Source organism: Bos mutus, chromosome 11 (assembly GCF_027580195.1).
Source record: "Bos mutus isolate GX-2022 chromosome 11, NWIPB_WYAK_1.1, whole genome shotgun sequence".
Lineage (NCBI taxonomy): Eukaryota > Metazoa > Chordata > Mammalia > Artiodactyla > Bovidae > Bos > Bos mutus.
In genome coordinates, this window is record NC_091627.1 from 20,350,031 (window position 1) to 20,373,909 (window position 23,879).

General features: G+C 39.2%; 1 protein-coding gene across 7 annotated transcripts in view; it reads right to left on the reverse strand.

The window, feature by feature from the left end:
- The window catches only part of ROCK2 (Rho associated coiled-coil containing protein kinase 2), a 129,199-nt gene extending 111,466 nt beyond the window's left edge, over window positions 1–17,733 (reverse strand). For 5 of the 7 annotated variants that reach the window (XR_011465991.1, XM_070379117.1, XM_070379116.1 and 2 more), the window contains exon 1: window positions 17,117–17,733. Coding sequence is in view for 6 of the 7 variants with exons in the window: in XM_070379117.1 (XP_070235218.1) it covers window positions 17,117–17,257 (141 nt within the window). In the remaining variant the exon portion in view is untranslated. The remainder of the gene's footprint in view (window positions 1–17,116) is intronic. The other 2 variants (XM_070379121.1, XM_070379120.1) reach the window with 1 other exon arrangement.
- Between the last annotated feature and the right edge of the window lie 6,146 nt (window positions 17,734–23,879).

Below are 23,879 nucleotides of genomic sequence, written 5' to 3' on the forward strand. Positions count from 1 at the left end.
GCTAAGACTATCAGGCAAAAGCCTCATTAACTCGGCCTGTTAACTGAGAAAAGCACACAGTCTATCTCAGATTTTAGAAATCAACATTTGTCCTTGACTACAGATAAGCCCCAGCTTGGAGCTTTGCTATGTTTCACAATACCCAGTAGAATGTGATAAAGAAATAAAAACACCTCATTACTAAATAAGGCACCCCTCCTTTATACTTGATTCCTCATTTGTAAAATGAAGGGGTTGAACTAGAACCACTACCATTAAGTTAAGCACCAACCCTCTCTCTCCCCCGCAAGAGGAGGCAGCAAACCTCATATATAAACTACCAGTTGGGAGTCAGACTAACCATTTGATAAAGCCTCTGAAACACATGCTAAGTACTATAGGCTCTGTGCTAGATATTAAGGAAAGACATAAAAATGAATACTATATAACTATATAAGGTGATGAATGTTAACTAAACTTACTCTGGTAATCTGTTTGCAATGTATGTAAGTCAAGACATTATGTGGCACACCTGAAACTTATACGGTGCTGCAGGTTGATCACATGTCAATAAAAATGAAAAGAAAAAATGAAATTATCTTTAAAGCACTTATGCCCTCATTACCATCAAAACTAGGGCTTCCCAGGTGGCTCAGCAGTAAAGAATCCACCTGCCAACCCAGGAGACAGTCAGGAAGCTTCCCTGGAAGAGGAAATGGCAATCTACTCCAGCATTCTTGCCTGGGAAATCCCATGGACAGAGAAGCCTGACAGGCTTTAGTCATGGAGTTGCAAAGAGTCGGACACAACTGAAGCCAACTTAGTACAGCACAAGTAAGGAATGAGAGAAATAAAAATAAATTTAAGATGAAAAAAAATGTAAGGTAGATCTTAAAGGAGAATTAAAACCCAGGAGTGATTAACAACAGATATTGCGGGAAGATTCCTGGAGGAGGACATGGCTACCCACTCCAGTATTCTTCTCTGGAGAATTCCATGGACAGAGGAGCCTGGCGGGCTACAGTCCACAGGGTCACAAAGAATTGGACACCACAGAGCAACTAACACTTTCATTCTTTTCTCTCATTAGTAATCAAATAGTGAAATACATATTTTAAAAAGAGTGATAATGGCTTTTTTCACCTACAAGATTGACAAATAACATAAAAGGCTGACAATACTCAGCCTACCAAAGACATGGGAGTATGTGTATTCTCATCGCTATTGGAAGGATTCAATTTGCTAGGCAATAAAGATTATTTTGGAATTTTGAACTGCACACACTTAACAATTCCAGTTTTAGAAATCTACAAAAATATTCACACACATGCACAAAAATATTTACAATGATGTCCACTGCAGCATTTTTTATAATGGAAGAAAGCCACCTAAATGTCTATCAATATTGGAATAGTAAAATAAATTATATCAAATGCAGATAATGGAATACTCTACACCTTTTGAAAAGAACTACCTGACTGGACAACCTCCAAAACAAATGAAAAGAAAGCAAATACAGAAAACAGACACAGGATAGCTGCATTTTGGTTTTTAAAAAATAGTAAATATTTGTATATTTTTAATGTAAGGGGGGGAAATGAAATATCAATATGATGATACATGCACAGAAAAAGGGAAAGTAACACACTGATGTGTTATAAAGTGGTTGTCAAAAAGACAGGGCTAAGAAAAAAACTTATATTTACTTCTATCATTTTTAATTTTTTACACAGACATGTATTACTTTTGAAGTTAAAAAATTAAGTTTGTTTTTTTTGTAAACTGACACAAGCAGAGAAGGAGAGCACTCATTCCAGGTAGAAAAAAAAGCTAGGAGTATAAAAGAACATAACTTATTCAGTTACTGTTGAAAGGATGACTGTCTGGTCCTGCTCACTCTCTTCCTTTTCACATCCCTGCAGATAAGCCTCTATCCCCTGAAGCCCACCATCCGTGAGCCATAAACCTCAAGACCTTGCCTGCCTATTATGGAGACAGACAGATAAGCACCTGAGCACAGAGACCAACCACAAAATAAAAAAGTCTATGCTGAAGACTTCTAAGAAAAACACTGAAATTTTTAAAAATTTAAAAAGATAAAATCCACTTTCTAATTCATAAATGCCACAACAGAGAAAATGTATAATTTATCACTGTAACAGTGGCTACCAACAGAACTCTCCCCATATTCATTTCAATTTTGCCTGGATACCAATTCCGTTTTGCTAGCCTGTAGAAATACAAATTCCAATTTCATGAGGTTGTTAAATGGTTGACAATGGACTTATGTAATAAGACCCAGCTCTGTTACCAGATCCTAAATCCCAAAATCAGCTTTGAAATTACATGAGCCAAGAAAATCAGTTACTGATTACAGTGGCCATCAACACAGAATGAGCATATCCTCTTACACTACTGGTGTATATTTTTCTACATGATAAATTAATAATTACCCTGGTATGCCTAAAGACCAGAATCTGTATCAGAGGTAACACGGCAGAACATCGGCAACCTGCAACTTCACACCTGTTCCTAAACTTAACTTCTGTTAAGAAATGCAGGCCAAAAGTTGCTAAATTCAAGCCATAGTTAAGAACTGTTGGTACAACCCAAATGCTCCTATATACCTTATATAAAGTATAATTAACATTTTTGCAAGTGAATAATGCAATGGTTTAAAAATTCTGTCATGACTCTTCCTTACATACTTATGTCAGGATTTCTGAAATTTTACATAGGAACACCAGACTCTGTTTTGATGTTCAATATCATACCTACTGAAAAAGAATAAACGTTAGGAAAAGTGACAATTGCAGTGCAATAAAGTAATCAAAAAAATGAATATAAGCAAATATTCACCCAAGGAAACTAATTATCTTCAGTAAATTAAAAAATCAAAATGCTTTTCATTCATAGACTTAATACTTCAGAGAGTTGAGTATGTGTAAATTAATGTGTTACCTTTGTGGGAAAAGCTGGCTAACTAACATCAAAAGACTGATTCTGTATGTACATACATACCCTTTTGAAGACAGAGACATATACAAACAGGCAGTTTTACACATAGTTCTTCAACTGCCTGTAAAGAAGCTAAAGTTCTGTACAGTTTACACAACACTAGCACATATAGTTTCTCACTGGATTTAATCTTCACATCTCCTTGAGGCAGATGGATGGAGACACAAATTTTATCACTCATGGACAGAAAGATAATTAACAAAACACCTAATTTATTAACATCAGTCTTCTGACTCTAAATCCAGTGTTCTTTCCATTACACTACTCTGCTTCTCTTCTAAAAATACACATGAAAATAATCAAGCCGTTTCATTTTTTTCCATCTTTACCACCTTAGACCAGAAAAATTTCTTAAGGAAAAAGTTCATCTGTATTTTCATATTATGAATACAGGTTAAACAGGTTTCATTTTATTTTAGCGGAATTTTACTTACATAAAATAATTTGAAATAAGCAAGTCACTGTTTACATTTTTAAAATTTTTATTTCACAAATTAAACTTGAACCAAACTGAAAAATCTTGTTTATAAGTGAGAACAAGAAGTAAAGTAAGACACTATACCAGGGACTTACATTCTCCATATCATCCTGAAAGACAAAACTTCCTTCTCCTAAAATTTAAAATCCCCTCTCTACAATTCCCCCCTCCTATTACTTCCCTCTGAAGGAAATTTCATAAGCCAATTTTAGCTAATTTTTTACTAGTTTCTTATTTATTCTAAATTTGGTTTTATTTGTATCATCCGTTGTTTTCCTATTATGGAAATGTCTTAAATGTGGAAAACAAACCTGTTTTCAGCAATGTCTTCAAAATTTGTAATTTTACAGCTTCCTCTTTTATACAAAATATATGCTTGCAGCAGAAGTTGTTTTTCAGAACTACCAGCAAAATCCTCTAGTTCAGTTTCTAATTATTTTATATCTTGCTTTAGTGACATTTTTTCACTAGCCTGAATACAACATTAACAAAACACATTCATCCGCTAATTTTAAATTTTGCAATCATGAATTATACATTCCATTTAAGCTACAGTCAGAAATAACAACCTAGAAATTTTTTGGCGTTAATATGGAATAAAGAATCATGAAGTCTCAAATTGCATTTTGTCAAGTACTTAGACGGAGAAGGCAATGGCACCCCACTCCAGTACTCTTGCCTGGAAAATCCCATGGATGGAGAAGTCTGGTGGGCTGCAGTCCATGGGGTCGCTAAGAGTCGGACACGACTTAGCGACTTCCCTTTCACTTTTCACTTTCACGCATTGGAGAAGGAAATGGCAACCCACTCCAGTGTTCTTGCCTGCAGAGTCCCAGGGATGGCAGAGCCTGGTGGGCTGCCGTCTGGGGTCTCACAGAATCAGACACGACTGAAGCGACTTAGCAGCAGCAGCAGCAAGTACTTAGAAATGCTAGGGAGCAATACAATACTGAGGTGTTATGGAATAGGGATTCTAATCACTAGTTGTAAAATGTTTCTAAATCCAAAAAACACTTCCAATGAAAGGTTACTAAATCATATGTAACAAACTTCCAATGATAACTGCAGAAGTACTGATATATTTAGGCAGTGAAAGAAGAGTCACCCAATTCCAGATTTGTTTCAGGTTTACAGTTATCTTTTTATTCAGTAATCATTTGGAAAGAATGGATACATCTTAAAAGATAAACTGTTACAAAATTTAAGGCTTTAAAGATACTTATGTATCACCCTAGACTCATAAATAATAATTAATTGTACCTTTGGCCACAATGATGCAGTTTTTTTAGCCACAAGATAAAATCTACAAAAGTGAGTTGCCAAGGATTTCAAATATGAAAAAAAGATTTCAAAAATCATAACTGCTATACCTCTAATAGCTTTACTATTATCACAAGGATTAACACATGCAAATTTTAATTTGAAACAGGTATACACCCCTTAACCACCAAAATTAAAATGGCGTAAGAGCAGGAAATCTGATATACAAATATTTAAGTGAATGAAAAGTATGGCCACCTTATCCACTGTCTGTGAATCATGTGGATTTCTCTAGTTTTAAATGAAGTGAAGAGAAATAATTGCAAATAAAGTATATTTTTAAAAATCTAAATAGTAACATGTTAATGACTATTAATGTAACCAATAACTTTGAAGGCTGCTTTGAAAGCAAAATTTCAAAAGTTTAACATAAAGGCTTGAATATTTTACAATTTTTTTGCTTCCTTGTAAACAAAGTTTTTGAATGATTTTACTATTTTTTCAACATAGATACAATCACAGACATATGCCATTCAGCTTCAGGTGCCATTCTCTGAAGGACCATACATTTCTAGTGAAATTTTTCTTCCTAAATTAAATCAAGGAATAAAAAGACTGTTCCTATTTTCCCATCATCATTTGTTAAATGTAAAACATCAGAATTATGTATTTCTAGGACAATAAGTCTCTGGAAACTATATTTCCCACTGAAGGGTAAGATGTAATGATAACATTTCCACATTGAAATTTGTATTGTGTATATTTTACCACAATCTTTTTTTATTTTTTTTTTTTATCATTTCTATCTGGTGTATCTTATCTGATTCTCCTTTCAGAAAATCTCAGCAAATTAAATTTTCTTCTAAAATGAGAAAAAGAAAAACATTGGTCTGATTCCTATGGAGCTCTAAAAAAAAATACACTTAAAATGCAATGACTCGTATTTCAGAAAACGTGGCATCTCTCCATGTGCCAGAATTTTCCACATATACAATTCTGTGTGCCAGAGATCTCAACCATTGGTTTTTGCTTTTTCCCAATCATTATAAAAAGCAACACTACAATGTTTCTCAAACTTTGACCAGCAGATTACCTGCATTAGAATCAACTGATATGTTTGTTTTAATGCAAATTCCGGGCCTCACTACAGGTCATCTACATCAGAAGATCTGACACCATTTCCACCAAGCACCTTCACTGTACTTCTGACTTTCATCAGTAATTCTGACTTTCTGGCTTCACTGAAACCTCTCTGAGTCACAGATCTAAAAGAAGAAACAAAATTCTCCTTTTCTGAGATACATTTTGGACCCAGTGGCCCCTCTGCCAATCTTTGAATATTGCACCTCTCAGCTCACTTTCCTGTATTTAAAAACCAGATGTGGAACTTTTAAATCTCCTGATCCGAAGGTCACATCACATACCAATTATATTAGAATGGGTGGAGGTGGAATCTGGACATCAATATTTGTAAAATTCTCTAGTAGAGTCCTATGTGTAACAAGGTTTGGAAACCACTGCCTTAGCTGTTGGCTTTAACAGACACAGATTATTAAAATCTTAACTAAATACACTATGCTAGTATTAAATTAAGTTTTTAAATTGCCAGATATATGTATATATTTTCATTTTTATTTTAATCCAGTAAGGAATTTTTTTCAATGCATTGGATTAAAGCTTAAGAGTATCATTTTGAGAGAATGTAAAACAACAACAAAAAAAATTGTTTCACACTGAATGCAACTAATATAGGATCATACCACGCATTTAAAGTTCAGAGAAAAATCTGTTATTTCATTTGCATACTAATTTCAGTGATTATATTTTGGGAAATCATGGAAAAGCCAATACAAAAATTCAAAATGTGTGCTTTAGATATTTAAAAGCACTCCAAATACTCTGTTAACTCCAAGCAAATTTTCCTAAATTTAGAACAGATGGAATATTGTCATTAACGTTAAACACTATATTTTGCATTATCTTTTTCCAATTTCTGACTTGGTATCTCACTTCCCTGAAAGAAAATCATAATTTTGATATATTTCCCTCTATTCTTTACTAATTCCCATAGATGACGGTTATACTATACAACCTGTTACCATCACTTGATGAAATCTAATGGCTCATAAAGAAAAAAATTTTTAAATCTTGACTCTTTTAAGAAAGGCAAACTAATCAACCATAACACACCATTTTTATCTATTCAATTTCAACCTGCACTTTACCCACTATGTAACACAATAAAGTGCCACACACTGTAACTCTATAATAAGTTATCCCCAAAAAGTGAAGCATTTTTCAAAATCATACTGTTTAGACATTCAATACTTTAAATATTTTTACAGGGTTTCAACATGCAAAAACACATTTCACTACACTTTACAGGCCTCAAAGTTCATGACAATTGTGCTAATGCACTTTTCTTTTAGAAAAATAAACTAAACCAAAATTTTTTAAATTCATCTTTAATATATTAAAGCATCTTAAAGATTAAAAGAATAATTTCCTAAAATTTCCCTTCACTGCTCAGAAAAGTCCTATGTGCAGTTATCCTTGATAAAAAAAAAAAAAACCCACAATCATCTAAACTAAAGCTAAAAGGAAAACTTTAATTTCAATAAGCATATTTTTATGACTTCTAAAGGAATCATACTGAAAAGCAAGGCAAAACAGCAGGGTCATATCCTGATACAGAATGCACAAATAAGGCAGTTACTATTATATCTAAAAGAACACTATTTTGATTAAGTTCCAAAACTCTGCACATAATGTAATCCCCAAAATGAATACCCAATGCCACTTAAAAACAGGAAAAGGCAACACTTGTATCTGTTGTTAAATTCAGATGAGTACTCAAAGTAAAAAACAAAGGTAAGCATAATAGTGTTTTAAACATCAATAGTTATCCTTCCCTCATAGGAACCAAGTTACTAAACTGATACTAAGAATTGTTTCCTAATCTTTATGTAAAACAGAAATGTATAAAGATGAACGTTGGGTCCAACAAGAGAGAAATATGCTTATAAGCTTACTTCAAGATGCTCAAAATAATCAAAAAAGAAAAGATGAGCACAGAGCAGAAAGGAGAACCATTTAAAAGCCATATGTTATGTCAGAAGTACTTCAGCTTTAGCTTAGAAATGACCCAACTAGGAGAGACTCTACGGCCATCACAGGGCCTACACAGTTCAACAAGGCTCATTCATTACTTGGAAGAAAAAGGATAATAACAAGGTTTCGTTGTTGTTGTTGTTGTTGTTTTAAAGAAAAGAAAGTGAAAGTTTAGTCACTCAGTCCTGTCTGACTCTTTGCGACCCCATGGATTGTAGACTACCAGGTTCCTCCATCCATGGGATTTTCCAGGCAGGAGTACTGGAGTGAGTTGCCATTTCCTTCTCCAGAGGATCTTGACGACACAAGGATCAAACCTGGGTCTCTCACATTGTAGGCAGACACTTTACCGCCTGCAAGCCTTGTATTAAATAGGCCTTTCAGGTGGAGACACAGTAGGATAGTTTCACCTACAAAGGGCTCTGATCTGTATTTATCTGCATTCTATTTTTCAACACTAGAATTCATGTATGGTGAACAAAGTTAAATTTCATTTACTATACCATTCTCACGATACATTAGTAAAATATCAAAAGAACAAGCAAAATTAGCAAGCACATGAAATACAGTTCAGCCATCATTTGTCATTAGTAAAACGCACTACAGCTGCTATAAACACAAACTCCACACCAAGTGTTCTCTGAGGATGCAGAGAAACTGGGACCCTTATATATTGCTGGTGGGAAGTAAAATCGTGCAGCCAATTCGGAAAACATTTTGTTCACTCCTTAGAAGTTAAGCATAAGCTTACCACATGACCCAGCAATCCTACTTCTTGAAATCTAGTCAAGAGAAATAAAAACATTAAGATGAATTCCTAAGTAAAATGTGGTATATGGAATATTATTCAACAATTTAAAAGAACAAGATATTGATAAATGCTACAACATAAATGAAGCTCAACAACATTATGCTAGGTGAAAGAAGGCCTTCCCTTGTGGCTCAGCTGGTAAAGACTCCGGCTGCAATGCGGGAGACCTGAGTTTGATCCCTGGGTTGGGAAGATCCCCTGGAGAAGGGAAAGGCTACCCACTCCAGTATTCTGGCCTGGAGAATTCCATGGACTGTATAGTCCATGGGGTCTCAAAGAGTCAGACATGACCGAGTGACTTTCAACACCACCAGGTGAAAGAATCCAGAACAAAGTCTCCATACTGTGTAACTCTGTCTGTATGGAATTTCTGGAAAAGAAAACTTCATAGAAACACAACAGAATCAGTGGTTGGCTGGGGCTAGTAATCAGAATGCTTGATACTATCTGAAAGTTTTTCAAAATAGTCATTCAAAGTTACTTGTAATAACACTCTTAAATCCTGATCAAAATCTCTCATGCCCTTTGGCTTTGTTTTTAATTCTGCTACCAAATGTGGCCTTACTGTTAATAACAGCCAATATGTCACTTTAAGGAATTTCATCCTGTGAACACATCACTAGCATTTTATCTGTCCTAACTCATGAAAGGCTGTTTCAAACACAGGCATCACCTAGGTACTTAAGAAGAAACTGGATATGTTTAACCAGAAGAAAAGTTAAAGAGTAGCAGAGCATGATGAAGGCCGTTCAGCCCTCAGAAGCTGTTTTTATCTTACCTAAAACACTGAATAAAATCACCTTAAATACTCTCCAAGACAAACTGCCTAAGCACAATTCTGAAAATATTCAAATCACAATTCACTTCTCCTGCCTGACTTTCAACTAATTCTACCACCCAAACACAACCCCTCTGCATATATACGTGTTCACTTATCTTCCTTCCTATAGATAGATAAGAAATAAGTGACAAGAACATATATTAATATCAAAACTTTTACTTGGGGAATACTTTAACATCTCTTCAAGCAGGGATCTATTTCTATAGGTTATCACTTCCATTACTTAAATAAGCATTATTTGTTATTCAACAAATATTACAAGACACAGCAAGAGGAAGAAAAAAAATGACCCATATCCTAAAACAGCTTGTATTCTATCCATCAAATAAAGCCAAAAACTAAGAAGTACATATGACAATACTTAGTCATTCCTCATCACAAACATCCAAGTAATTAAGGTAATGGCAAACAAGATCTGCTCCATTTCTATCTAAAGTATTAGCTGGTTCCGCTACTCATTTCCCTGGCTTAAAAAATAACCCCAACAATGAAGTGTTAAAATTTAGTTCCAAGTCTATCATCTTTTGAAAATCTCTATCAACTGCTTTATAACTTAAAAAAAATCTGAAACTCTTTTAGAGAATAAAGGAAATTAGATGTTGAGTACTAAGTGATCAGTTTATAACCAAAACAAAACAAAACAAAACAAAACACCTACAGAGCACTCTAGATGGCAGACCTAAACAACCCATACCTTAGCAGAATGAAACAATAAACCATATAAACATTCTTGGACTTAGTCAGAAACACTCCCCAAAAGTTTACCAATAATGAACCAAAAATGAATCTCAATACTTCCTTTTTTGTCTATGTCTGTCTGCCTCTCTCTCTCTCACACACACACTCACACACACACACACACACACACACACACACAGAACTGCTAACTATCACGATCCAAATGCTTTCTAAAAAGATAAGTGAGGGTCATCTGGGACACTCAAATGCAGAACTCACAAATATATCTCTATAATTTAATCATACTTCACAGGGGAAAAAAAGGTACAAATGATACAGATGAGAGGAAAGGAGAATGACTCCAATCAAGGATCAAAGTGACAGTTTTAGTAGAGTCCCAAATGCCACCATAATTTCATATCAATTAAAATATCAACCTCTATAAAATAAGCTAAGCTACCAACAGAAAATGTTTTGTGTTTTTTCCCCAAAAGCTATATTATAATATGCTGCTCCGAGTCTCCATAGTCTTCTCATCAGTAACCCTTATCACTAACAGCTCATATTTTTGGAATGTAAGCACAGGATAGAATTTTAAATATGGTTGTAGAGATGTAATTTCCATGAAGAAACTCAAGAAGCTCAAATGAAGACCAAATTCATAATCATTACTCTCTCTTTTCTCCCAAGCACCACTCTCCAAATAAAGTTATATGACAATACAAAGATATAACAGAGGTTCCCAATTAACATTTTGTGAACTATTTGTTCACAAATAGTTAGACAAATAGTAGTTAGACAAACCTCCTGATAAAATTTTTGTACCCCTACTTCATATTTTCTATCAGAATTCCAAATGAAGTGACATTAAAAATAAAACCATTAGAGTACTAAAAGAAAATTCATGTCTATATCATAATCTTGATAATGGAGAATGTCCTAAGCCAGAAAACACTCTACAGTGAGAAGACTAATAAACGTGATTACATAAAAGCTTCTTATTATTCATTAAGTATTTAAAAAAATGACAAAGCATAGGTACAGTGTAATTTTACTTCTTTTACATTTAATTTTTTCGGACAGGTATTTATACCAAAATGTGCTCTCTATGTGAGGAAACTATGTAGAAGTGTCACTTGCATTTATACCTTTCTTTAGTCTCTAAATTTTCTACAATAAGAACATATTATTTTTATAATTTAAAAAATAACAAACCTTACTTCACTTCAAAAAATAAAATCCATGCTTCCCTGTCTCAACCATTGCTGTTTGCTCATTTCCTTCAAGTAAAATGATACAACTTAAAAATTAAAGAATTTTGAATAGAGCATGGGTTAAAGAATAGAACCACGACTAACGACTTGATGTAGTTACTAAGTTGATAAAAAAAAAAAAAAAAGCACCTATCAGTAAACTGATTTTCAACAAAGGTGCCAAGCAAGGGAATCCAATGAGAAAAGAAAAACATTTTTTTACAAACTGCTGCTGGTGACTATACTGTCCAGTAACAAAACTGTACAGATGACCTGAAAGTTGCTGAGAGTAAATCTTAAATACTCTCAAGATGACAACACCAACACAGTAATTATGTGAGGTAAAGGATGTTTTAGCTAACTTTACTGTGGTAAACATTAGGTAGTATTGTGTATCACGTGTACACCTTATACATATACAATGTTACATATCAATAATATCTCAGTAAAGCTGTGGAAAAAATGTTGCTGAATAAGCTAAGTAACTGGATTTGGGGAATATGAGGAAAAACATTCACATTGCACACTAAAACTGGCTTAACATATTATTCTAGACCTAAAAGTAAAACAATAAAGCTTCTAAAAGAAAGTAAAGGAAAATTTCTTGAAACATGGGAATAGACAATAGTCTTTCAAGCAGAAAAAGCAATAACAATTTAAAAAAATGTGATTAACCACCTTGCCATATATTTGACAAAAAAACTGATACATAAGATATATAAACAGCTTGTGTAACTCAAAAATAAAGAATATTAATTTTTCAAATAGATGAAAGATTTGAACAAATGCTTCACAGAAGATATACAAATGTCCAGTTATGTGCATAAAAAAGTACATCAACAGTCATCAGAAAAATGCAAACGAAAGTCACAATCAGATACCACTACCCACCCACAGAATGGCTAACCTTTAAGCTTCAGTGTTGGGAAGGAACTGGAACTCTCCCAGGTCGCTGTGTGAATGTAAAATGGTATGACCACTTTAGGAAAAGATCTGACAGTTAGTTATATTAAAAAAAAAAAAAAACCTAAAGATACACTTACCCTATGACCTAGTAATGCCACTGCTAGGTATTTAACTCAAGAGAAATGAAAATGTGTTCTCACAAACTTACTGCTAGATTGCTTACAGTAAGCTTTATTAAAAGCTGAAGTATATTATACAAAATAGTCAAAAACTGAAAACAACCCAGGCATCCATCAACAGAAGATGCCTAACAAATTGTGCATTATACATACAATAGAATGTTAGTTAGCAATAAAAAAAGGAACAAACTGCTGATACACAAAATAACATGGATGAATCTCAAAATCTATCCTGAACTAAAGAAGCCAGATATAAGAATACACACGATGGATTCCATTTATACAAAGTTCTAGAAAAGGCAAAAGTAATCTTTAGCACCATTCTGCATGCTATATTCTCTTAGTATGCTTAGAATACTTCAGAATTTGAAATTGCAAAAGAGAACTATCTGATCAGGACTCAACCAAAACAACGGACAACAACTTAGGCTTCAAGATAATTATCCACTATTTCTTTACAGCTTTTTAAGGTGTGTGTTAAGTCAGTACTTTCTTACTTAGTCTGTGCTGGCCTTACCTTGGAGCAAGATGTTTCCAAATTCAGAATATTTGGATTTTAAAATAGTAATAAAGTATATATACTTTATTACTATGTATACTATATATGTAAAGTATATACTCTATATACTGAAGTATATATGTATACCATGTAATATAAAGTATATACTAAAGTATATACTTTATATACTTTATTACTATGTATACTATGTACAGTATAGTCCCCAAAACTCTGGGGAGTCTGGGGTAGCATCCTGAAATCAAACGCTATTATTTCTCTAGTGCTCAGTAGCTCAGTCGTGTCCGACTCTTTGTGATCTCATGGATTGTAGCCCACCAGGCTCCTCTGTCCATGGGATTCACCAGGCAAGATTACTGGAGTGCATTGCCATTTCCTCCTCCAGGGGCTCTTGCCGACCCAAGATTGAGTCCCTGCCTCGTGCATTGGCAGCCGGATTCTTTACCACTGAGCCACCTGGGAAACCCCAATGTTTCTCCAGAGGAAGCTATTATTATTTACACCAAGAGAAATAAACCGCCTAAAATACTGTAACATCAGATCAGGACAGATGTTACATCAAATAAGCTTTAGCAAAAACCACTGTGATAAAAAAATATTTTCACATAGTTTACAGGTTTAATAAAAATGAATCAAATGAAGTGTTTTGTATTCTAAGTTACTGTAAATCCTAAGTTTTTAATCACCTTTTCCCATCAACACAAGCCTAATGGAACACTTTACTCAAGCCTGAATCCCAGGGGTTACAATAATCATTTACTCTTTAAAATAATAAATCAAAGCACAAACGCACAAACCGTTAGAAAGACATCTCTCCAGCACAACACTAAAGGACAATTCTTTTTACCATAATATTTGGGTAAGCAGTATGGGAAGCTTAGTCTTGACAACAAAACATGGGTATATACTCAAAAGTTTCAAACAACGAAAAAGCATACTACTGAAGATCCTTCCCTCCGGTGGGGGGGGGGGGGCGCGGATACTACAGAAACAAATCTATCTCAAAACTCTGTTTTTAAGTAATAGCTAGCAACTTACAATCTGCAGCCACAAAAGGGATATATGCTCTTCAGATTAATCTGAAGGATCCACATAAAGCCTCTTTAAAACGAGCCACAGCAGAGGAAAAGACACTTTGGTCTCTGTACTGACCGTCTTAAAATTCAGTTATATCTATGCTTGGTGACTGCTAGCACTTTTCTGATGGCAAATTCAAAACATAATGTTATTCATTCATTCATTCAAAATTTTATAGCAAGAAACAGCTGCCAATAGAACCATTTTCCTTTTCAAAGGAAATTAAAAGCACTTACTTAAAAATATGCTAAATGCACAGAGAAGTGAGCTAAATTTAATAAGCACTACTATGTACCAAGCACTGAACTAAGCACTTTTACATGTTATCTCATAGAATACTTTTTCCAACAAACAGTTTTAACCTCAAGGCCTAGCCTACAGTACCTATAATAGTAACTATGATAATAGTAACTTCTGGTATATTTCACCTCTTAGTTTTGTCACCTTAGGCAGTATATAATTTTAAATGGTACTTTCTAAGCTCCAAAATAAGTAACTAAGATTTGTGGCTGTGTTTTTATCATATTACTTTAAATTGTCTCTGTTAAAGAAAAAATATTAATATTTTCTATAATAAAATCAAAAGAAATGCCATTTACAGTAAAACAATGATCAATTATGACAATGAAGGTTAAACAGTAAGGTTTTAAATCTTTAAAGTGACCCTCACCATCATTTTTGGAAATATGTTTTTATAACACTTTTAAAAAATTAACTCATGGAATTTCTGTTTGGAAGGAAGAAAAAGTCCTGGAGATGGACAGTGGTGATATTTGCACAAAAATGTGAATGTAACGCCACTGAAGTGTACATTTAAAATGGTTAAAACAGTAAATTATGTTATGGACAGGCTGTGTGCTCGATCAGGCACTCAATTGTGTTCGACTCTTTTCAACCCATGGACTGTAGTCCACCAAGTTCCTCCATCCATGGAATTTTCCAGGCACGCATACTGAAGTAGGTTGCCATTTCCTACTTCAGGGAATCTTCAAACCTATGTCTCCTGCATTACCACATTTTTAAAAATCAATTCATTCTACTATTTGATATAATTAAATATACAGGTTTAAAGCTAACACTGTAAATAACATGGTTTAAAAAAAAAAAAAATCTTCAGCTTGTCATTCTACAGGAGAAACACCAGCAACCTCAAAGAGTAAAGGACACTTTGGGGCCTGATAAGATTTACTGCAACCCAGAACCATAACAGTTAATCAGCTAAAAACAGCAAAGATGAAACCTGTCCAGTCAGCAGCATGTGATGTCCTACTAGCAGCATGTTACCTTAATAAAGGTGTAAAGTGTCTTGGCTGATCTAGGCACTCAATAAATGAATGGACCAGGCAGTTTACTGAGCATGTATAATGCTTCATTTTTTAAAAAGCAGCCTTCATTTTAATAATTTAGAAAACACTTAAATAATGTATGATCATAAATAGCTTAGGCTCAAGCTCATAATGACCCTAATAATTAACATTAGTAAAGCCTAAGAGATGAAAGTGCAAAAAATTTCTATCTGAGGTTGAATATGAACCTGATGAATACTTGAGATTTGCTGTACTATTTTTAACTGAACTTTCTGGCCTTAGGTCAGAGTTTTGCTAGCAAAATACCAAAGTGAAAATGCTGGGAGTGAAGCCCAGAGTCTCTGCTCTGGTCTAGGAAAAGCTATGCCCTTCATGCAACCAACCCTATCCCCAATCGAAGACTTTGAAACACTATCAGAGTGTCATGCTCCCATGAAAACATATGAACAACACACTGACATGAAAATCAGTAAAAGGAAATGTCAAACACGTCTGACACACTACATCACTACATTCTGTGCACTGTACAGAAAGACACTCTTTAGTCAGTTCCTGCACTTTGGCCAAATGGGACTGAGTCACTCCGCAAATGATTCCAGAAACCTCAAAGGATAACCAACAGCTTCTGAAGGAAAGTCAGTCAGTCACTGGAAAGGGAAGAGACAGTTTTTCTCATCATACAGTCAATAGATTTCTGTCAGGGAGTAGAACAGGCATTCTGGAAGGAAATACCTAAAGGATCCAAGGATCCCCTACCCGAATTCTAGTTGTCCAGAGCTAATTTAACATCCAGCACATCTTTTTCACTTTCTTCTCCTCCCCAGGGTAAAAACCTACACCCCCTACCTATTCCCATAAATGCATCTCTATTGCATACTAATCAGAGTCTGTAAAATACAACAGTCTATCCTTACAAAAGCAAGAAATAAATAAGCATTCTACAGTGCATTTCTGATCAATCTTGTTCCTTTCTCAAACAAAGCCAACTATCAGACTTTACATGGCTATTAATTGGGATCTCCAAGGCCATCTCAGGAAAGAGAAACAATGAAAAGGAGAGACTGACAGTACACTACAATTCAAGTGAATTCTATAGCTCCTGGGCAATAATCGCGGAAATTAAATTTACAGAAATTGAAATGCACTGAATTGTAACGATTAATGTTCACAGACAACCGAAAACATGGAAACTTCAGGCTGTGTGTTACCAGATTTCAGACTGAACTCTTTGTCATGTACCTCAGGTAGGGACACCCCGTAGGGACAGCCACCGGGTTTCTCTCTTGCTCCGACCCGCGTCCCCAGGCAGCATGACGCTCTTTCAGATGGGCTAGCCTGGGGTCTGATGGACTGCAGATCTCCCCACCGGACCCCCGCTCCCAGACCCAAAGGGCAGGAGGGAAGAAAAAGAGGGGTGCTTCCTCCCTGCGCCCCAAGACCAGGGCAGCCACGGGTGACACCAGCTCCAGGAGGCAGAAGGGAAGAATCCAAGGTGGGTCTCTCTACTCCCGGAACTCGGTCGCAGAACTGTCTGGTCTCCCCGACCCGGGGCCCGGCTGCCGGGAAGCTGGGCAGGGTGGGGCGAGACCTCCCCCTCGCCACCCGCCCCCACCGCTGGGTGGGCACAGAGGAGTGGGCAGTAGGGGCAATCTACGGTTCGAGCGGTCATCAGGGAGGGCTCCTGAGCCCGCGGCCACATACCAGCAAGCTCTCCACGTTGATGGGCGAACGAGGGTCTCGGATCAGCGCTTCCAGCTTCCTCTGGCGACTCGCGCCCGCGCCGTCCCCCGACACGGCCTCGGGGGCGCCGGGCATCTTCCCCGTCGGCGGGGGCCGGCTCATGCCGCCGCCAGGCCCGCACTCGGCTCCCCGCGCTCCGGCCCGGCCGGCCTCGGGGCCTACCGCCGCCCTCGAACCACCGGCTCCGGCCGGGACTCCGCCCGGGCCCACCGCGCGCCTCGAGCTTAGCGCCCCGGGGCCTTGGGGCTGTTGGAGGCCCGCCCGGCCCCGGGAGCAGCGCGGAGCAGACGGCGTCCCCGCCCCTCAGTCAGATTCGCGCCGCCCGGTCCACTCCTCCGCCGCGAGCTCCCTCAGGACTCCGAGGGCGGGAGCGGGGAAGTGGCGCCGCCACCGCCGGGCCCCCCGGGGGCAGTCCCGCCCTCTGGGGGCTCCGGGAAGCTGAAGCCCGGATTCCAGACAACTACGGCCGCGGCCAGCCGGCTCCCATGACCGCTGGCGGCCGCCCGCGCCCCACACGCCCGCGCCCCTCACACACTCCCGCGCTGCGCCCGTCTCCGGCCGCGCGCAGCCGCTACCCACAAGCCCCTCGGGCCGCGGCTGGCGGCGCGCCCCCGCGCTTGCCCCGCCCCGCGCGCTCCCGGCCCCGCCCGCCGCGCGCCGCCGCCGCCCGCTGGCCTCCGCCTCCTCACGCCTGTTTCCTCGTGTTTTTTTTTTTTATCGTTTCCTCCTGTCTGCTTGGCTTCGCATTTCTCCTTTTTCAGCCTCCTTCCTTCTCTGTGTCCCCTTCCCCTTGTTGATTCTCACAGGGTAAACGGTCGGGCGGCGCGCGGTCACCGCCTTGCTGGACCCGCGAGCTGCAGCTGAGGGGAGGGGAGGGTGCACCTGGGAGCTCGGGGGTCGGGCCCTCCCTACCGCCGCCGGCTCCCTCAGCTCCCGCCGGCCCCTGCCCGGGTGACCGACCGCACGGACTTGGAGGCCCACCGCACCCACCCCCGCGGCGCCTCGAGGACACCCGGCTGCGCCCGGCGCGGGGCCCGGAGGCCGGGGTGGGGGGTGGGGAGATGGGCGGCTCGGCGCCCCCCGCCCCCGCCCGGCTCAGCTGACTCAGCGCGCAGCTATGCGCTGCCTTGCATCACCCGCGCCGGAATAATAGCGGCAGCTCCGTGGCTGCCCTCGCGTGCGGAGCTCCGCGCTCGCGAGGGGCCCGCCTGGGCCACGGGGATGGTAGTGGAAGGGCTGGGAGGGCGTGCCTAGGACTCGAAAACGGGACGAGGAACGGGCGGGTGGAATGCGAGTCCTGCGGCAGGAGGGCCTGGAAGTGCTGCTTGTTCCCCCCCAGCCCCAGGGCAGGCGTCCCGGGACTGCCCAATACCTCGCTGCGCCTCCCTTAATTGTCGTTCTCCCCAGCTGGGCTTCAACACCCGACCATGAAAAGAACGAGAGGGGCCATAGAAAAACTGCTTTCCCTCCGCAGACCTCGAGCTCTTGGGCTTTTTTGGGGGGGGAGGGTGGCGGAAGAGGGGCGGTCAGAGGGGCCGCCGCTTGTCCACATTCCTGCCTTCTCCGGCCTGCGCCATTGGTCAGATCCACCCAGGGCGCAATCTGAAAAATATGTGCCAAGAGCTGTAAAGCTGTTCATTGAGCCCCTTTGACCCAGTAAACCCATTTAAGGAAGTCCATTTCTAAGGAAATGATCCCAAGGGGGGTGGGGGGAGAACTTGCATAAAGATGTTTACAGCAGGGCTGTTCAGAATGTCTATAATGACCAAAACCTGGGAAGGGACCCAGTTGTCCAACGCTTGGGGGATAATCCAAACAAGCTCTGTCACATTAACAGAAGGAATCCTGGCAGGTATACAGGATTCAAGTCAAGCACGTCAAATTTTGGCAAGTACATGAAAAGATGTATTGGAAATAAGGTTAAATAAAACAACGAAGACAAAAAAATAATTTGTACACACCACACAAAACTAAAATGAGCAGCCTTATGAAGAGGATGTGAATACAGTTGTTTTTAAGTAAATGGGATCTTTTTTCCTTCCTAAAAGATGCTTAAGAGAACACTTAAATTTCAAAAATTGAAAAACTTATACTAAGATACAGGGGCCACTCCAAAAATCTGCACTCTGATATCCGATAAGTAGTAAGAATTTTAAGAACCTCTCTCATTGGCATGTCAGAAGCCCATAGAAGAGCAACCTAATTCTAAAGGCCTAACCTTGTAAAAGCATTTTAAGTCAGTGAGTTGGTTTCCAGGAGCGTCATCTTTTCCTTCTGTGTTAAAGCCACCTTCACCTGGATGAGGCAGGAAGAGATCCTGGAGGATCCAATACAGCTTTTTCCTGTCAGATAATAACACTGACTTCTGGTCAAAGGTCAGTCCTTTCACTGTGTATGCTAAGTGACTCATTTATACCTCCACAGACCACACCAAGAGGTCAGAGTGAGCCGGAGACTCCACCTGCTTCTGCACTGAAGCAAAATAATGAGATAATCCTTGATTACCAATCCTTTTACCTGATCACAATAGAACAGGCAAAGCAGAAGGAACACCATATGGTTCTCAATTTTCAAATTAATTTTTCAATAACTGGCCATATATTTTTATGAAGCTTGGTGGACTAACAGAAAGCCATGATCCCAAATACTAGGCATGAAAACCTTACTTAAAAAGAAAAACACAATGATCAACAAGATATAGAGAAGGGGCAGCTTTTACATAGGGTCATTTACATAGACTAGAAAAAGCCACGGTGTAGAAGGATTTTATCCACTACCGATACCATTGTCTATGTGGAAGAAAAGACTAATCTCTTGATATGAATTAAACCTTTTTTATTTCTTTTGATCAGTACAATAATTATTTTACCAAGAGAGCACAAATACGTTCTTGTAAAAGTTCACACAAACCACAACTAGATGGAACATACCTTGAGAAATGACACTCCCAAATCTCTCTACACACATTCTCTTATCATTCCAGGCCTTAATCCATTCTCATACATATGTATTTGTATATGCCTATGTGTATCTCTTACCCATGTATACAGTGTTACACTGTATCACAGTGTTTTGCCATTGATATTTTCCCTCTAGTCATATGTCCTAGAGACATCTTCAGATCTGTCACGGAGATTGACCCCGTTCTGTTTAACTGCTATTCTGTGTTCCATAGTGTGGATGAGAAGGCATAAACAAGGGAATTCCAGAAAGACATCTACTTCTGCTTCATTGACTACGCTAAAGCCTTTGACTCTGTAGATCACAACAAACTGGAAAATTCTTAAAGAGAAGGGAATACTAGACCATCTTACCTATCTCCTGAAAAACCTATATGCAGGTCAAGAAGCAACAGTTAAAACCAGACTGGAACAACATATTAGTTCAAAATTGGAAAAGAAGTACATCAAGACTGTATATTGTCACCCAGCTTATTTAACTTATTATGCAGAGTACATCATGAGAAATGCCAAGCTGGATGAATCACAAGCTGGAATCAAGATTGCCAGGAGAAAAATCAACCATCTCAGATATATAGATGATACCACTCTAATGGCAGAAAGTGAAGAGGAACTAAAGAGTCTGTTGATAAGGGTGAAAGAGGAGAGTGAAAAAGCTGACTTAAAACTCAACATTCAAAAAACTAAGATCATGGCATCAAGTCCCATCACTTCATGGCAAATAGAAGGGGAAAATGTGAAAGTAGTGAAAGATTTTCATTTCTTAGGCTCCAGAATCACTGTGGATGGTGACTGCAGCCATGAAATTAAAAGACACCTGCTCCTTGGAAGGAAAACTATGACAAACCTAAGAAGCAGAGACGTCACTTTGCCGACAAAAGTCCATGTCCTCAAAGTTATGATTTTTCCCGGAGTCATGTATGGATGTGAGAGTTGAACCATAAAGAAGGCTGATCGCCAAAGAATTGATGCTTTCAAATTGTGCTGGAGAAGACTCTTGAGAGTCCCTTGGACTGCAAGATCAAATTAGTCAATCCTAGAGGAAATCTACCCTGAAAACTCATTGGAAGGACTGATGTTGAAGCTGAAGTTCCAACACTCTCCAACATTTCGGCCACCTGATGCAAAGAGCCGACTCATTGGAAAAGACTCCGATGCTGGGAAAGATTGAGGACAAGAGAGAGGGGTGACAGAAGATGAGATGGTTGTATAGCATCACCAACTCAATGGATGTGAGTTTGAGCAAACTCCGGGAGTCAGTGAAGGACAGGGAAGCCTGGTGTGCTGCAGTCCATGCAGTCACAAAGAGTCAGACATGACTTAGTGACTAAACAACAACAAGAGGGCATATGATTAAGAACAGACTCTAGAAACAGATTGCCTGGGCGCTGCCACTACCACACACTAGCCATGTGTGTCTCAGTTTCCTCATTATGTTTGCTATGAAACACTTAGAATAATGCTGGCCCCCAATAAATGTGAGATTTTATTAGTGTTTTCTCAGTGTCACAAACTTTGTTGCAGTGAACATCCTTCTATTTTTGCCTTGATGTGGACATATTTAAATAGCATAGATTCCTGAAAGTGAAATTGTTGTATGAAGAGGTAGGCATACTTTAAATAGTGCCAACATCCACTGGATTGTCAAAAAAGCAAGAGAGTTCCAGAAAAACATCTATTTCTGCTTTATTAACTATGCCAAAGGCTTTGACTGTGTGGATCACAATAAACTGTGGAAAATTCTGAAAGAGATGGGAATACCAGACCACTTGACCTGCCTCCTGAGAAATCTGTATGCAGGTCAGAAAGCAACAGTTAGAACTGGACATGGAACAACAGACTGGTTCCAAATAGGAAAAGGAGTACGTCAAGGCTGTATATTGTCACCCTGTTTATTTAACTTATATGCAGAGTACATCATGAGAAACACTGAGCTGGAGGAAGCACAAGCTGGAATCAAAATTGCCGGGAGAAATGTCAATAACCTCAGATACGCAGATGACACCACCCTTACGGCAGAAAGTGAAGAGGAACTAAGGAGCCTCTTGATGAAAGTGAAAGAGGAGAGTGAAAACGTTGGCTTAAAGCTCAACATTCAGAAAACTAAGATCATGGCATCTGGTCCCATCACTTCATGACAAATAGATGGGAAAACAGTGGAAACAGTGGCTGACTTTATTTTTCTGGGCTCCAAAATCACTGCAGATGGTGACTGCAGCCGTGAAATTAAAAGAGGCTTACTCCTTTGAAGTAAAGTTATGACCAACCTAGACAGCATATTAAAAAGCAGAGACATTACTTTGTCAACAAAGGTCCGTCTAGTCAAGGCTATGGTTTTTCCAGTGGTCATGTATGGATGTGAGAGTTGGACTATAAAAAAAGCTGAGCACCGAAGAATTGATACTTTGAATTGTGGTGTTGGAGAAGACTCTTCAGAGTCCCTTGGACTGTGAGGAGATCCAACTAATCCATCCTAAAGGAGATCAGTCCTGGGTGTTCATTGGAAGGACTAATGTTGAAGCTGAAACTCCACAACTTTGGCCACCTGATGCAAAGAGCTGACTCATTTGAAAAGACCCTGATGCTGGGAAAGATTGAGGGCAGGAGGAGAAGGGGGCGACAGAGGATGAGATGGTTGGATGGCATCACTGACTCAATGGACATGAGTTTGAGCAAGCTCTGGGAGTTGATGATGGACTGGGAACCCTGGCATGCTGCAGTCCTTGGGGTTGCAAAGAGTTGGACACGACTGAGCAACTGAACTGACTGAACTGAATTACTACTGACCCAGTTTCGATCCCTGGGTTGGGAAGATCCCCTGGAGAAGGAAACGGCAATCTACTTCAGTATTCTTTCGTGGACAATCCCATGGACAGAGGAGCCTGGTGGGCTACAGTCCACGGGGTCAAAAAAAGTCCGACATGACTGAGCAGGAACATGGATGGCATAGAATTACTGCTGAAGATGAGCATTTTGTGTTTCTAGTTCTTCTGAAATTACCTATTTGTATCTTTTGTCCTTTGGATTTGTCTTTTTCTTACTGATTTATAGGAGCTTTTATGCTTTATAGATATTCCTCCTGTTATTATGTTAAAATATGTTAAAATTACAGTTTGCAATTATTTTCTTCCAGTCTATTGCCTGTTATTCAGTTTTGATGTTGGTGTCTTTTGTCTCATTAAATGTTTACCTTTTATGAAGTCACATCTACCAATATTTTCCTCTACAGCTCCTGGGCTTTGTGTCTGGATTGGGAAAGATTTTTAAATCCAACTTTTAGGGCACACAGAGGCCTGAAATTGCAATAACTATAAGGAAATGGCAGTTTCCTAATAATGTCAAACTCATCATGTTCCAAATGATCCACAGAAAGAGGGTCTCCTTGGGCTTGCTCTTCTCGGAGGGATTTTTGCTGCTCTGTGACTCTGTCCCACCTTGACTGCTTCCTTTTTAACACTCTCTTGGATGTGCCCTGAACACAGGTAGGACAAAAACTTCAGTGCAGTACTAAGGAAGGATAATCAGAGAAGGCAATGGCACCCTACTCCAGTACTCTTGCCTGGAAAATCCCGTGGATGGAGGAGCCTGGTAGGCTGCAGTCCATGGGGTTCTAGGAGTCAGACACGACTGAGCGACTTCACTTTCACTTTCCACTTTCATGCACTGGAGAAGGAAATGGCAACCCACTCCAGTGTTCTTGCCTGGAGAATCCCAGGGACGGGGGAGCCTGGTGGGCTGCCATCTATGGGGTCACACAAAGTCGG